Source organism: Mustelus asterias, chromosome 28 (genome assembly GCF_964213995.1).
Source record: "Mustelus asterias chromosome 28, sMusAst1.hap1.1, whole genome shotgun sequence".
Taxonomy (NCBI): domain Eukaryota; kingdom Metazoa; phylum Chordata; class Chondrichthyes; order Carcharhiniformes; family Triakidae; genus Mustelus; species Mustelus asterias.
The window spans coordinates 19,666,312-19,682,525 of NC_135828.1; the positions used below are offsets into that span (position 1 = coordinate 19,666,312).

At 44.4% G+C, this 16,214-nt stretch overlaps 1 protein-coding gene across 3 annotated transcripts in view; it reads right to left on the bottom strand.

The window, feature by feature from the left end:
* mapk8a (mitogen-activated protein kinase 8a) overlaps positions 1-16,214 on the bottom strand; it is a 128,045-nt gene that overhangs the window by 16,389 nt on the left and 95,442 nt on the right. For 2 of the 3 annotated variants that reach the window (XM_078199653.1, XM_078199655.1), the window contains exons 4-7: positions 11,275-11,333; positions 10,037-10,175; positions 4,162-4,327; positions 1,123-1,194 (exon numbers count right to left, since the gene is read on the bottom strand). In XM_078199653.1, coding sequence (XP_078055779.1) covers positions 1,123-1,194; positions 4,162-4,327; positions 10,037-10,175; positions 11,275-11,333 — 436 coding nt within the window. Of the gene's footprint in view, positions 1-1,122; positions 1,195-1,897; positions 1,970-4,161; positions 4,328-10,036; positions 10,176-11,274; positions 11,334-16,214 lie in introns of all 3 variants that reach the window. The other variant, XM_078199654.1, reaches the window with a different exon arrangement.

A 16,214-nucleotide genomic window follows, 5' to 3' on the forward strand; every position in this document is an offset into this window, starting at 1 on the left:
TGGTGTCTGCGTGTATCACTATAGAGGGTAAGTTGTAGCGTTCTTACAAGTAGTTTCGAAGATCATGGATCATTAATCTTTGGTTCTTACATCCATGGGAAGGCGACGGCCTAGTGCTATTATCACTAGACTATTAATCCAGAAACTCAGCTGACGTTCTGGAGACCCGGGTTCGAATCCCACCACGGCTGATGGTGGAATTTGAATTCAACGAAAAATATCTGGAATTAAGAATCGACTGATGACCTTGAAACCATTGTCGGAAAAACCCATCTGATTCACTAATGTCCCTTTAGGGAAGGAAATCTGCCGTCCTTACCCAGTCTGGCCTACATGTGACTCCAGAGCCACAGCAATGTGGTTGACTCTCAACAGCCCTCCAAGGGCAACGAGGGATGGGCAATAAATGCTGGCCAGCCAGCGACGCCCATGTCCCATGGATGAATAAAAAATAAAGAATGAAAGACAGATTCACCTTTCTGATACACAGGGCTTATATGTAACGTCAGTGAGACTACATCTTAATGAGAAGCCATCGTCTTCTGAGTGGGAGACATGAGGAGCGAGCAAGGAGCTTCACAAGATGCTGGATAAGAGCATACCAATAGATTAAACCCAATCTCATTTTAAAATGAAATATTCCATCATTTGAAATGCTTTGCACTCTCAAAGTCTTTGAGATGCTCCATAATTGGTCAACTGATATTGCCCAGAAACGCCACATGGTGAATGGCCTCCACTCCCCACTCGCGTTCCCCCACCCCACGATAAGGCGGCTGAGAGATCAAAACACACGCAAAACGGTTGGGCAAAAGGGAGATCTGGAACGCAGCCCCATGTCGTACCATTCTGTAAAACCGTGTACTGGAATTTCAATGCTAAACCTGAATTTTAGATCACTTCATTGCATCGACAGAAATGCAAGATGAATCAATGAGACATGCAAGGAAAACCAGAAAATGCTCTAAAACAAGCTTCATGTGCTATAAAACTGCTTCGTCCATGCAACATCCTAACACAGGAAGCAAGAAACAAGTACAATGACTTGCAAACACACGGGATTCTGGACTACTAAACAGAACTCTTGAACACTATGCTGCTCAAGGTTAAAGGGAAGGATACGATCTGTACCAGGGAACAACACACCACCTCTGATCATTTCGCCCATAATGCACCCAACTGACCAGATATCAACTGAAAACAAAATGCAATGACATGAAATTAGCATGCAGAAATCGAATTCAAACAAAAAAAAAAGATAGAACAGACACACGGGGACAATTTATGATGTGACTGGTACATATTGAAAACGCTGGAGATGGTGGCTGTTTGTGTCTGGTGCCTGGGCGGCAATCTGGCATTACAGATCCTGCTCAGAAAGGTCAATCTGGCCATGATTATTTCCACGCAGCCGTTAATTATTTCTTTACCCAGTGACGAGAGGATGTTTTTGCATTGATCATGCGAGTGATTTACATGAACAAGTGGATCTCGAGGCTCGGAAGCAACTGAAGAATTTTACAATTAAACCCTTCTTATTCCAGCACTGAGATTCTGAGAATCTGCACGGGCCAGACACAAACAGGCCAGCAATGCAGGGCCGCAGGAAAATGGTCACAACAGATTTAGCATAGATGGTCAGTACATATAAACTTGAAAACATTGTTAAAATAACCAGTAGAGACTGCGTGTCCCATCGCCAGGTGATGCAGTCCCTCCGCAGGGGAGACTTGCTACAGGTCCTACCCGGATAATTTGAAATCAAGGGCAGGGGAGGGAGAGCAATTTAAAACTCTTGAAAGTTAAAAAAAAATGGTATCAATTGTCAAGGATTTTGTCGCCAAATGGCAAATGCAAGTTGCCCTTCCACAGACACTGCAGGCAGCATTAAGGATACAGTCCCTTCCTGGAAAGAGGATTTTGTGACGAACCATTTCTCCCATTATGCACCCAACAGACCATAAGTCCACTACAAGTTTGTAGCATAAGAGAAGGGAAAGTTATTTTGGTTGCAGCAGGTTTTATCAAAATGATTTGTCTACGAATCAAAGCACGGCAAGTCTTACATGTACTGAGTGCGCCGGACACCCAGAAACGTTACACACAGCTGGAAGATCATCCGGATGTTAATGTAGCACCAATTCAATTTGTACCCTCCTCCCCCCACTAACTTTGTAATTTACGGCAAATGCAGTCATGACGTTATGCGATGGAGCACATTTAGAATACAGGAGCACAAACAGATGGATTAATAAAAAGAACACGTCTATACTCAACACGTCAAATTCAATCTTACCATTAAATATGCATTCATTTTATATATTGCATCCCTCAATCCAGGTGCTCTGGCAGACCTTCCTTTACTACCCATTTTCATTAAGGATTAAGAATCTCTTCAGCATTTACTGAAAATGACCTCAATGAATTTCACGAAATATAATTTAGCACAGAAACAGCACATTAGCAAAACACAGCACTGCGGGAACATCAGTTACTTATCAGCAAGGAGCTTCTGCTGACATTTTCTGCATATAGATTGCAGAGTACAAAATAATTAATATACTTAAGATATGGATGACGCCAGAATATTAAAATGCATTTTTTGAGCAGAATGCCCATGTTAACCTCCCTCACTTTTCAGCAGCAGACATGTGAAATCGGTTTAACTGCTGGGCTGTTTAACGCAGGGCGGCACGGTGGCACAGCGGTTAGCACTGCTGCCTCAGGGGCTCGGGTCACTGTCTGTGTGTGGAGTCTGCATGTTCTCCCAGTGTCTGCGTGAGGGTTTCCTCCGGGTGCTCCGGTTTCCTCCCACAGTCCGAAAGACGTGCTGCTTAGGGTGCATTGGCCGTGCTAAATTCTCCCTCAGTGTACCCGAACAGGCGCCGGAGTGTGGCGACTCGGGGATTTTCACAGTAACATCATTGCAGTGTTAATGTGAGCCTATATATGGCACTAATAAAAAAACTTTTTTAAAAACTGCTGCAGTCTTTTTCAGAATGAAACGCTTCAATATCTCGACTGAACATGCATTTCTCGATGTTATTGTATTAGTCTGGAATTAATTTAAACTCGAGAGTCAAAGGTGGAAAGGTTCACAGACTGAACAACCTCATACCTCTCTCTATATTAACAAAACATCACTGCTAACAAGAGGTCCTGCAACACAATGTCAGTGCCTATTTCTTAATAAAAAGTGATTGTAAGCTCTTGCTTTAAGTAGTTGCTGTTTTGCTCCTGTGATGGATTGAAATAGGGCAAAGGAGCCTAATCACGGATACATTCACTATTCTAAATCTACAAAAATGGAATAAACTTACGCAACTCCTTGGTTACGGACCAAGTTAGAACCATAGAGTCCCTACATTGCAGTGGTAGGCCATTTGGCCCGTCGAGTCTGCACTGACTCTCCGACAGAGGATCCCACCCTGACCCTTTCCCGTAACCCCATGTGTTTCCTCCTCTAATCCCCCCTAACCTACTCACTAAGTGGCAATTTAGCATCGCCAATCCCCCTAACTTACACATCTTTGGGCACTAAGGGGCAATTTGGCATGACCAATCCCCCTAACCTATGCATCTTCAGACACTAAATGGCAATTTAGCATGGCCAATCCACCTAACCTGCACATCTTTGGACTGTGGGAGGAAACCGGAGCACCCGGAGGAAACCCAGGCAGACAAGGGGAAAATGTGCAGACTGCACACACAGACAGTCACCCGAGATTGGAATCGAACCAGGGTCCTTGGCGTTGTGAGGCAGCAGTGCTAACCAATGTGCCATGCAAAATAAAATTTACTTATACAATTAAGGATTTCTTAAACTAGAAAAAATAAATAACTTTTACTGTAGTTAGGAACCAGTTCACAGCTCCTACAAAATCTTACCAACAAGAATAATCTTGCAGGTGTGTCAGATACTCAAACACTTCAGGATATATCAAGAATTAGTCTCCACCCACTCTCAAATCCCCATTATTAAATAAATCTACATGAGAAATTTGTCAAAATACGAACACAGATGGGAAGATTGTGATGAGATTAAAATCCTTATTTGAAATTTACAAGCAAATGTAACGGCAGCATTTTTAACCAGGTATGAGTGAGTAGTATGTTTCCTGTCCCTCCATTTATGATGCACATACTTTAACGCACACTAACCATTTTCTTTATATCCCATTCCTAGAATGACCTCTGGAGCGCGATAGTATCGTGTAACCACATAAGGCGTCATTAGGAAGCTAGTTCCTGCTGTTCTTGCTAGTCCAAAATCTAAGATCTTCAGCGTACAGTCGGCTTTCACTACTATGTTACTTGGCTTCAGGTCCTAGATTAAAAACAAAATCAAGTTTATATTCGGTTGTGGGGGGCACAAATTCTTACAGGCCCATTCTTTCAAGGAAAGTACGAGTGAGCACAAGGAATTGAAAGCAGAACAAACGGTGGAAGATAATAAAAACAAACACTACAGCCCTGATTTTACCCACTCGCCCCCCCCCCGGGAGGCTCGCAAAACGGCTTTCTCCGTTGGCACGACCTTACGAGCTTGGGGCTGGTGTGCCGGTAAAATTCCGGCCTATGGGTAGGATTTTCCAGCCACATTCGCCCCCAAAACGGGAAAATCCCACCTGAGATCAACAGACCTTTGCATGGTCCATCCCCCATCTCCCCCCCCGCCTGCTATGTTCCCATGGCGGACAGGACAGGAAAACTCCCCATTATATTGCATAGGTACAGGATAATGGGGTCTGACTGAAAGATACAATACAAGGTAAACATGAAGTGGTACCTGTCGATAGGTAGCTAGATCAGAATTATGCATTTCACTCCCAGCCTAGCAACATAGGTGAATGCATGCAAATACATGGATGCAGAACCGTGCTCACCACCCTGTTAAACATAGAACATAGAACAGTACAGCACAGAACAGGCCCTTCGGCCCACGATGTTGTGCCGAGCTTTATCTGAAACCAAGACCAAGCTATCCCACTCCCTATCATCCTGGTGTGCTCCATGTGCCTATCCAATAACCGCTTAAATGTTCCTAAAGTGTCTGACTCCACTATCACTGCAGGCAGTCCATTCCACACCCCAACCACTCTCTGCATAAAGAACCTACCTCTGATATCCTTCCTGTATCTCCCACCACGAACCCTATAGTTATGCCCCCTTGTAATAGCTCCATCCACCCGAGGAAATAGTCTTTGACGTTCACTCTATCTATCCCCTTCATCATTTTATAAACCTCTATTAAGTCTCCCCTCAGCCTCCTCCGCTCCAGAGAGAACAGCCCTAGCTCCCTCAACCTTTCCTCATAAGACCTACCCTCCAAACCAGGCAGCATCCTGGTAAATCTCCTCTGCACTCTTTCCAGCATGTCCACATCCTTCTTATAGTGAGGTGACCAGAACTGCACACAATATTCCAAATGTGGTCTCACCAAGGTCCTGTACAGTTGCAGCATAACCCCACGGCTCTTAAACTCCAACCCCCTGTTAATAAAAGCTAACACACTATAGGCCTTCTTCACAGCTCTATCCACTTGAGTGGCAATCTTTAGAGATCTGTGGATATGGACCCCAAGATCTCTCTGTTCCTCCAGAGTCTTCAGAACCCTACCTTTGACCCTGTAATCCACATTTAAATTAGTCCTACCAAAATGAATCACCTCGCATTTATCAGGTTAGAAATGGGTTATCAGATTAAAGTTCAAGATCAGGACTGTGGGCTCCCACCTAACATCGGGAGGTGAAGTTTGGTTCTGAAAGTTCCCCAACGATCCCATAAAACCTGGCTTCCAGTTGTGCTGCATCCAGTCAGAACCTTGAGCAGCGAGAAGACTACCTACTGGGGGTGGTTTCACATCTTCCGGCTGTACAGGTAGTCAGAGATTGAAGACCAAACTCTGAAGTTATACAACTGCGTTCGCACTGCTACAGATCCAAACCCATTAGACACTGAACATAAAAACAAGGAATATTCTGTGCTGCCAATTTCTGTTTCATAGTAATTGCACTATTTGCATCTGTTTACCAAACTGCTCATCAATTAACTTTTCTTATGAGTAGCAACAGACTCCAAGTGGATGTTGCATGTATCCTTTTGCTAGTCTGTCTGTCTGTCTGACTGGGGAAAAATATAAAAATCATACCACTAATAATTTTAATATTCACCAAAGCTAAATCACATTTTCGCTTATCACTGTTGTCCAAACACCAGAATTTAATTTATTAAAAAAACACAAGAGATGATTTATTATCTCAGTGGGAAGGGTATGAGTAAGCATCGAACTGCTTTGTAATTAGACTCTTCCCGACTGGAGAAAAATATCAGGAAGGGTGGGGAAGTATGGGGAACAGCCCAAAAAATCACAAGGACTGATTCAATGGGACATACTGATCAGGCCTTTCCTTCTGCCACAGAGATTCAAGTGGACATGTCACCTCATGAACTTCCCCAAGTGTCTGCCCCGGGTAGGGTCTCTAAGCCTCTCAGTCATAGTTCAGTAAAGGAGACCCGAGTTCCGCTTCTTCATAAACTACCTTTATTTCTTTGATCCAACTCCATACTCAATTTTCCTTCAACAAACAATGCCACCTGTGGCCCCTTTATATATCAGCGACTTCGACTGAATAATTGACATCAAATTAGGACTTAATTGGAAGGTCTGTTAACCCATTCCTAACATAGGGTGGAAAGAAAATAGTTACTGGGATGAGGTGTGTGTGGAATATAAACACGGACATAGCCCAGGTTTCACAGAATGGCCCTTTCCAGTGTTAGAGATTCCATGTATAGGCCATCCGTGAACCATACACATCAAGATCAGATCCAAGTTCAGCAGCTCTGATTAAGGGTCATTCAAGACTCAAAACATTGGCTCTATTCTCTCTCAGTAAGAAGTATAACAACACCAGGTTAAAGTCCAACAGGTTTATTTGGTAGCAAAAGCCACGAGCTACCGAATAAACCTGTTGGACTTTAACCTGGTATTGTTAGATTTCTTACGGTGTTTACCCCAGTCCAAAGCCGGCATCTCCACATCTATTCTCTCTCCACAGATGCTGTCAGACCTGCTGAGATTTTCCAGCATTTTTTCTTTTTGTCCCAAGTTCAGGCCCTGGTCTGTGATGAGTAAACTGTTCGCCCCAAGAGTTCCATTGTAGACAGGGTCAGCCAGGTTCAGCTGTAACTCAGATCCTACACATGGAGGAGGCTCGCATTTTAACAATGGCTATACTATTAGGAGACCCGAAGGCAACTTTTGACAATCAGACTCGACAGTTTAACACAGAGCAGCACGGTGGCACAATGATTAGCACTGCTGCCTCAGTGCCAAACACCCGGGTTCGATTCCCGGCTTGGGTAACTGTCTGTGTGGAGTTTGCACGTTCTCACGCAGTGCACTCCAGACTGTCACCACCCTCTGGGTAAAAAGGTTTTTCCTCAAATCCCCCCTAAACCTCCCACCTCACTTTTAACTTGTGTCTCCTCGTGACTGACCCTTCAACTAAGGGGAACAGCTGCTCCTTATCCACCCTGTCCATGCCCCTCATAATCTTGAACACCTCAATCAGGTCGCCCCCTCAGTCTTCTCTGCTCCAGAGAAAATAACCTGAGGCTATCCAACCTCTCTTCATAATTTAAATGTTCCATCCCAGGCAGCGTCCTGGTGAATCTCCTCTGCACTCCTCCAGCGCAATCACATCCTTCCTATAACGTGGTGACCAGAACTGCACACAGTGCTCCAGCTGTGGCCTCACCAAAGTTCTATACAACTCCAACATGACTTCCCTGCTTTTGTAATCTATATCCTGATTGATAAAGGCGAGTGTGCCATATGCCTTTTTCACCACCCTATTAACCTGCCTTTCTGCCTTCAGAGATCTATGGACAAACACGCCAAGGTCCCTTTGTTCTTCGGAACTTTCCAGTGTCAGATCTTTCATAGTATACTTCCTCGTCAAATTACTCCTTCCAAAGTGCATCACCGCGCACTTGGCTGACAAGGTAAAAACGGAAAATTTCAGTCTTCAATTCTCTCTCCCCTCAGGGGAGATGCGAGCAAGTTGGAGTTTTGCAGCAACCAGTGTAAATCAGCTCTCCAAACCAGAAGATATCTCGGGTTCAGTCGGGCAGCATGGTCGGTGCAGGCTTGGAGGGCCGAAGGGCCTGTTCCTGTGCTGTCATTTTCTTTGTTCTTTGTAAGATCAGTCATTATTCACCACCACTGCACTTGGCTGGGTTCAATGGCTGAGTCTGCTCTGTAGACAATCAGGAATACGAGAATACCATGCCATTCCTCACTTTAAAAAAAAAGAATCTCACTCTCACTTCGAACCGTCAAGAGGGTCCAACTATGGGTTAAATAGATTTTTACATTGCACAACGCGCAACTGAACAGCCTCCACTCCCCAAAAATAAAATATCCACCAAAGGCAGTGTGTGCAACGGTAAAAGTGGCTGAAAACGCCACAAATGCTTCGATGTTATATAATGCCTTAAAGCATTGAGGTTTTTCCAACTGAGCTACTTAGCTCACTTACCTGCTACATCACAAAAAAAGTGCTTCCAGGCTATTTTTCCAATTCAGTCGCAAAGCTCAAGCTGCCTTCGAGTAATTACTGAAGTGTACTCCAATCAAATACCAGTGAGCTGACCACAGAGAGGCCGCAAACAGGCAATAATCGTACTTCAACTTGGAAAGACTCATCTGTGTGCTTCTCAGCTGTCAGAACCACGTTGCATCACTTGATCCACTCCAGTATACTGACCGCAGAGCAAAGATCGTACTCCAAACAAGTGTACGCACAGTCCATTTTAAAACTGTCATTCGCCCAGGTTCTTAGAACATACGCACTACAAGAAGATCTGCTTTACTGAGATATTTGCGGATTTTAAAAAAATCAGAGAATGCGGCCGGCTCCCGGAAAATGATTCCAGCAACAACAAGAAAAAATCTTTTCTTTAAACATCTGCATTCCACACTGCTCTCATCAAACCGAGACCTGTCTTATTTGGAAATGGGGAGATCAAGTTCTAAATTAATCACATGATGGTGATTAGGAAAATACTCCTTTCATTTCCTCTTCCCCTCAACTCTATTTTCTGGCACAATTCTGTTATTGGGAATGCAGCAGGGAGTTATTTCTAGATTGTTTGCAAATATTATTGACAATCCAGCACAGTGTTAGAGGGTCCCCAGTTGACCAATAACTCTTCAATTCTGCCCCCCTCTCACCGCCCCCCCAAGTGGGGAGGGATTCTACTTCCCTCCGTCAGTCTCAAGGAAAATAATCAATGTGGAAAAATACATGCAATCTGGAAGCTTGAACATGTGCTTTTACACCACAGCAAGACATGCCATAATCCCAGCTGACCGACCATAGGCTGCTCTCCCCTTTGAAGGGGAGAGCTGACTGGTGGTGATTTGACCTGAGGATCACCGCCCCTCAAGCGAGGGGCAAGGTTGAGAAAGGAATCATAAAATCCCTACAGTGCCATTCGGCCCATCGAGTCTGCACTCACTACAATCCCGCCTAGACCCTATTCCCATAACCCCACATATTTACCCTGCTAATCCCCCTGACACTAAGGGTCAGTTTAGCATGGCCAATCAACCTAACCTGCCCATCTTTGGGAGGAAACCGGAGCACCCGGAGGAAACCCACGCAGACACGGGGAGAATGTGCAAACTCCACACAGACAGTGACCCGAGGCCGGAATTGAACCTGGGTCCCTGGCGCTGTGAGGCAGCAGTGCTAACCGCTGTGCCACCGTGCCGCCCCTGCATAAAGACGGCCTTTATGAGTAACCTTAGCCTGTACGGGAATTGAACCCATGCAGTTGGCATCAGTCTGCATCATGAACCAGTTGTCCAACCGAGATAACTGACTCCCCACTGCAAAAGTAAAATATCGTTGCCATGCAAACTATTTTTACCAACGGCTGGTTTTCCGAAGATCTTAACTCGCTAAGTTCGGATTTAGCACAATGCAAAATTGAGAAGACTCATTTAACATGAGACGTGACTGACCCGGTGTATAATGCCAGCTGAATGGAGGTGCTTGATGCCACACAGCATCTGATAGAGTAGATAAGACATTCGCTCGTGGTCCAACTCCATCTGAATCACCTGACAGAGATTGGCATCCATGAGCTCCATCACAATGTAACTGGCAGCGAGAAGTCATTCAGGGGGGAAAAAACACACACACAACAGGTCATTGACAGATATGAATAAGGAAGCATCAAGAAAACTTTTGTTTCATTTAACACTGAATTGTTGTCACCTACAGAACTGTAATTGTAAAGTCGCCAGAGTCGCAGATGACCATGGGATGTTCTCCCCTTGGTGGGGGGAGAGCTGACTGGTGGTGATTTAGCCTGAGGGCCACCACACCTCAGGCGAGGAGCAAGGTTGAGAAAGTGGGCCTTTATGAATAACCTCAGCCGGTACGGGAACCGAACCCGCGCTGTTGGCGTCACTACATCATGAACCAGTTGTCCAACCGAGCTAACCGACTCCCCATTGCAAAGTATGAATGTAAAATGCTTTGGGACATTACGGGAAGGAGTGATAAGGTGCCACCTAAGTTTTCCTTCTGGGTAGGTAAATGGTCTATTGGCCTTCATTGCAAGAGGATTGGAGCACAGGAGCAAGAATGTCTTACTGCAGCTGTACAGGGCGCTCTGGTAAGACCATACCTGGAGTACTGCATGCTGTTTTGGGCTCCTTACCTCAAAAGAAATACCTGCCATTGAAGGGTGCAGCGAATGTTCACCAGACTGATTCCTGGGATGACAGGATTGTCGTATGAAGAAACATTGGCTTGGCTAGGCTTGTATTCAATGGGGTTCAGAAGAATGAGAGGGGATCTTATTGAAATACATAAAATGGGACAGACTAGATGCAGAGGTGATGGGAGTGGGAGTCATCTGTAACAAGGGGCCAGGATCTCAGAATGCGGGGGAGGCCATTTCGGGCTGAGATGCAGAGAATTCTCTTCACTCAGACAGTGATGAACCTGTGGAATTTTCCACCACAGAAGGCTGTGGAGGCCAAGTAACTGAACGTACGCAAGAAAGAAATAGACATATTCCTGGACACTAAAAGCTTCAAGGGGTATGGGGAGAGTGCAGGAGTATGGCGTCGAGATAGAGGATCAGCCATGATCACCATGAAGGGCGGAATAGGTTCGACAGGCCGAATGGCCTACGCCTGCTCCTATTTTCTATGTTTCTTTATAACGCAATGTCAAACAAAATACTTACACATCTTGAAATTCCTCAAGTGATTTCTGTGGGGTAAATACATTCAGCAAACCAATTATCTGAAAGAGATGGATAATATAGTTAGTGAAAAACAGCTACTGTGAGATAATTCAAAGTCTACCGTTGGTTCAAAGACGATAATAAGGCGGAGTTATTAAATTTCATTGCTGAAGGCATTCAAATGTAATTGTTAATAGTCATTAAGAAAACTGGCGAGTAGGAAGCATGACATAAAAAAAATTTCGCTTCTCAAATTAAACACCAATCAGTTGTAAAAATTAATTCCGATTAAGGCAGTTGAGATAGGTGGAGAAGCACACTACCTAAAGTTCAACCGGACGCAAGGAGGAAAACAGAGGGAACATAAAACAGGCAAAAGAAGCCGCTTGCGTGTATCTCTTTTTTGTGGATGGGAAGGATTTCACAAAGATACCATTTGCTTATCAAAGCTATGTACGGTCTTGTGCTAAAAAAAACTTAACAATCATGGGACAAAGAGGACTTTTATCTGGTAGAAATCAATAGGCTTCGTGCAATCTTCAAAACGTCTTTTCAAGCTGTTTTAAAGATGAGTAACAGCAGCCAACGCAAGTTTATTTCAAAAGCCAGTGGGATTATGCATTCATAACCTGAGACAAAATCATAACCTGAGACCACGCCTCTACTTTCCCAGAAGATTAAGGAAATTTGGCATGTCTGCTACGACTCTCGCCACCTTTTACAGATGCATAACAGAAAGCATTCTTCCTGGTTGTATCACAGCTTGGTATGACTCCTGCTCTGCCCAAGACCGCAAGAAACTACAAAAGGTCGTGAATGTAGACCAATCCATCATGCAAACCAGCCTCCCATCCATTGACTCTGTCTACAGTTCCTGTTGCCTTGGCAAAGCGACCAGCATAATTATGGACCTCATGCACCCCGGACATTCTCTCTTCCACCTTCTTCCATCGTGAAAAAGATACAAAAGTCTGAGTTTACCAACCAACGCAAAAAACAGCTTCTTCCCTGCTGCCATCAGACTTTTGAATGGACCTACGTCGCATTAAGTTGATCTTTCTCTACACCCTAGCTATGACTATAACACTACATTCCGCACTTTCTCGTTTCCTTCTCTATGAACGGTATGCTTTGTCTGTATTGCGCGCAAGAAACAATACTTTTCACTATATACTAATACATGTGACAATAACAAATCAAATCAAAATGATTTGTTGCTTCTATTGCAGTGGAAGGCAAACTAATATTTGCTGGTCCAGTATTTCCAAACCTCAAGGAACTTCTCAAAAATGGCGACTGTGGAAGAAGCTTGCTGTCATGCTAAAACATACAGATACAGTGGTCTTGTGTTTGGTTCCTGGTCGCTAACCAATTTAGCTATGCTCAATTCAGATAGCACCCAGGCTTCAGCTTTCCAGAGTAGGGAACTGAAAAGCAAGCCAAGGGTTGCTTTTCCTAATCATGACCTCTGTCCGAAAGCCCATACCTACAAACAAACCTCGAGCAAGAACAGCATAGGGCCCAGTAGCGGTGGTCCCACAGATTAATATTCTGTTTGACACAATCAGCTATTCTCACACTTAATGATGGTTACTTGGGTGAGGTACTGAATAGCTGGACACTCCATTAAGCAATATGGGGCATGCATTTCTGTTGTATTAACCTTACGGGGAGGTGATGGCCTAGTGGTATTATCGCTAGACTATTAATCCAGAAACTCAGCTAATGTTCTGGGGACCCGGGTTCAAATCCCACTGTAGCGGATGGTGGAATTTGAATTCAGTACAAAATATCTGGAATTAAGAATCTACTGATGACCATGAAACCATTGTCGATTGTTGGAAAAACCCATCTGGTTCATTAATGTCTTTTAGGGAAGGAAAACTACCATCCTGACCCGGTCTGGCCTACATGTGACTCCAGAGCCACAGCAATGTGGTTGACTTTCAACTGCCCTCAGGCAACTAGGGATGGGCAATAAATGCTGGCCCAGCCAGCGACGCCCATGTCCCACAAATGAATTTTAAAAACCGTGGAACGCTGTAAGTTTTTAGTACTGGATTTAAAAAGATAGAACTTTTAAACATAAAATACTGATTCCAAACCTTGTGTTTTTCCTCAAATTTTTATGAATACAGACAGCTGATTATCAGCACTGTCGGTGAAAGGGAATAGTTAATTTGATAAATAATTGTATCCAAAATGACTGCAGTCCTGCATTTTCCTTCCTCCACTGGAAGTGCATTAAGAGAGAGCTTCCGCTCCTACCCGGCCCTGGCCAGTTACATATGTTAGGCAGTCTCCCTGTGATATCTATGTTCTGATGTGGATATGCCGGAGTTGGACTGGGGTAAACACAGTAAGAAGTTTAACAACACCAGGTTAAAGTCCAACAGGTTTATTTGGTAGCAAAAGCTACACAAGCTTTCGGAGCCTTAAGCCCGTTCTTCAGGTGAGTGGGAATTCTGTTCACAAACAGGGCATATAAAGACACAGACTCAATGTACTATCTGTAATCCCCACAGCTTGCCTGGACCTGCAGAGTCTCACTGGCTGTCCTGTCTGGAGACAATACACAACTCTTTAACCTGTCTTAATGATCTCTTCACTCACATTGTTTGTATCTTAAAGACTTGATTAGCTGTAAGTATTCGCATTCTAACCATTATTCTGCAAATTGAGTTTGTGTCTTTATATGCCCTGTTTGTGAACAGAGTTCCCACTCACCTGAAGAAGGGGCTTAAGGCTCCGAAAGCTTGTGTGGCTTTTGCTACCAAATAAACCTGTTGGACTTTAACCTGGTGTTGTTAAAACTCTTACTATATCTATGTTCTGTCAAGGGAAAGTTGCAATGCAGCATGTGGGCACGGTGTGGGGCACGGTCGTACACGTTTAAAACAAAAGCAGTACAGACATGTTTCCCCTAGCCGAGGGGTTAATCACCAGGGGGCACAGACTGAAGGCGGTTGGTAAAAGGATTAAAGGGCAAGCTTTTTCACCAAAGCGTGGCGAGTGTCTGGAATTCACTGCTTGAATTGGCGGCTGAGGGTGAAACACTCATCTCATTTTAAACGTACCTGGAACTGCACAGAGTGCTGTAACCTGCGGGATTACGGACTGGGTGCCGCTGGAAAGTGGGATTAAAATGAGTGGCTGGTTTCATTTTCTCAGCGCAGATGCGATGGGCTGAATGGCCTCTTTCTGTGCCCTAACTTTCCTATGGATCTCTGATGCCCATTATTAGTTTTTATTTATTAGTGTCACAAGTAGGCTCATATTAACATTGCAATGAAGTTACTGTGAAAATCCCCTAGTCGCCCACACTCCGGTGCCTATTTGGGTACACTGAGGGAGAATTTAGCATGGCCAATCCACCTAACCAGCACATCTTTCGGACTGTGGGAGGAAACCGGAGCATCCAGAGCAAACCCACGCTGACACGGGGAGAACGTGCAAACTCCGCACAGACAGTGACCCAAGGGCGGGAACTGAACCCAGATCCCTGGCGCTGTGAGACAGCAGTGCTAACCACCGTGCCACCGTGCAGCCAAAGTTACCAAGCTAATAGTCCAGAGGCCTGGACTATTGATCAAGAAAATGAGAGCTCAAATCCTGTTATGGCAGATTGAGAATTTGAAATCTGATTAAACTAGAAGTTGGAAATAAAAAGCTGGCATCTGAATCTGTTGAACTGTTGTAAAAACGTAACTGATTTACTTATGTTTCTTGGTGAAGGAAATTACTCTTACACAGTCTGGAATATATGTGACTCCAGTCACATATATAAAGTATATATAAAGTGGTTGCCATATAAAGTGGTCCAGCATGCTTCATAGTTTAAAAAGTCCCACCAGAGCCTTCCTGGGATAACAAGAGCAGGGCAATAAATGCCAGCCTCACCAGTGATGCCTACACCCCATGAATGAAATTAGAAAAAGGGGGCCAACCATTAATGGGGACAGATGCCCAGAAATAATGCTGACCGAATTCAGGCAGGAGTTTTGAATCAGCCTAGAATCAGTATTTGAGCAATTTACATCGGACAACAGGCAGGGAGGTGGCCACTGCCAGCCTTCAGCCAACTTTCTTGCCTTCTGCCACCACGGCAGCAATCCTTCCCCCAACCCCAACCCAATCACCTTCTCCATTCTTCTGGTTTTTGATACGTAATAACGGCCCAGGACCAAGAAGGAAGAACGTAGAGCTGCCGCAAGCTTACTCTCCCCAATTTACAGGAGCTGTGGCAGGCAATGGAGAGAGGCCATTGTGTGTGTGTTAATGGTGGGGAAAAGGGGGGGGGTGATGGGGAACTGAATAGAACTGCACAATTTCGCTTGGGGTAGCCTTCTGTAAAGTCTCAAATTTGGAAGATTTCTGGAGGTAGATACAGGCTGTGGTATAAAATGCAATCAGATTAAATTTGCCCTAATCGCATAGGTGTACGTTTCTCTGGCATTAGATGAATTTCCTATCTGGATCAGGGCTGGAGATCAGCATCGGTACTAAGCTTGCAGCTTACTGATCCAGAGGCTACAAGGTAATTCAATGATGAACACCTCCGAAAGGAGCAGGTTCCATTAATGCGTGCGTAGGATACTGTGCAAGTTGCTGATTTCCTCAGGCTGGGGGAATGCCCCTCCTGCTCCCCGCCAGAACCCCAATTGATCCACTGAAACATTCACTTGTTACAAATGCCTCTTCAGTTAAAAAGCTCAGACACGATGTGAAAGACGACGCAATAAGATTTGCCCCGAACCTCCAATTATTTTGCTGAATTGAAGAGCAGCAGGTGGGACTGAGTCCACATGGGAGTGTATTAGCTGTTTGCTTACACCCTAAACTGTAGATGTTATACTGGAGATGCTAAAGATAACTTATCAATATATTGGTGATAATCTTTCCTTTCTAAAAACAAAGGAGAGCAATTTATCAACAAAAAT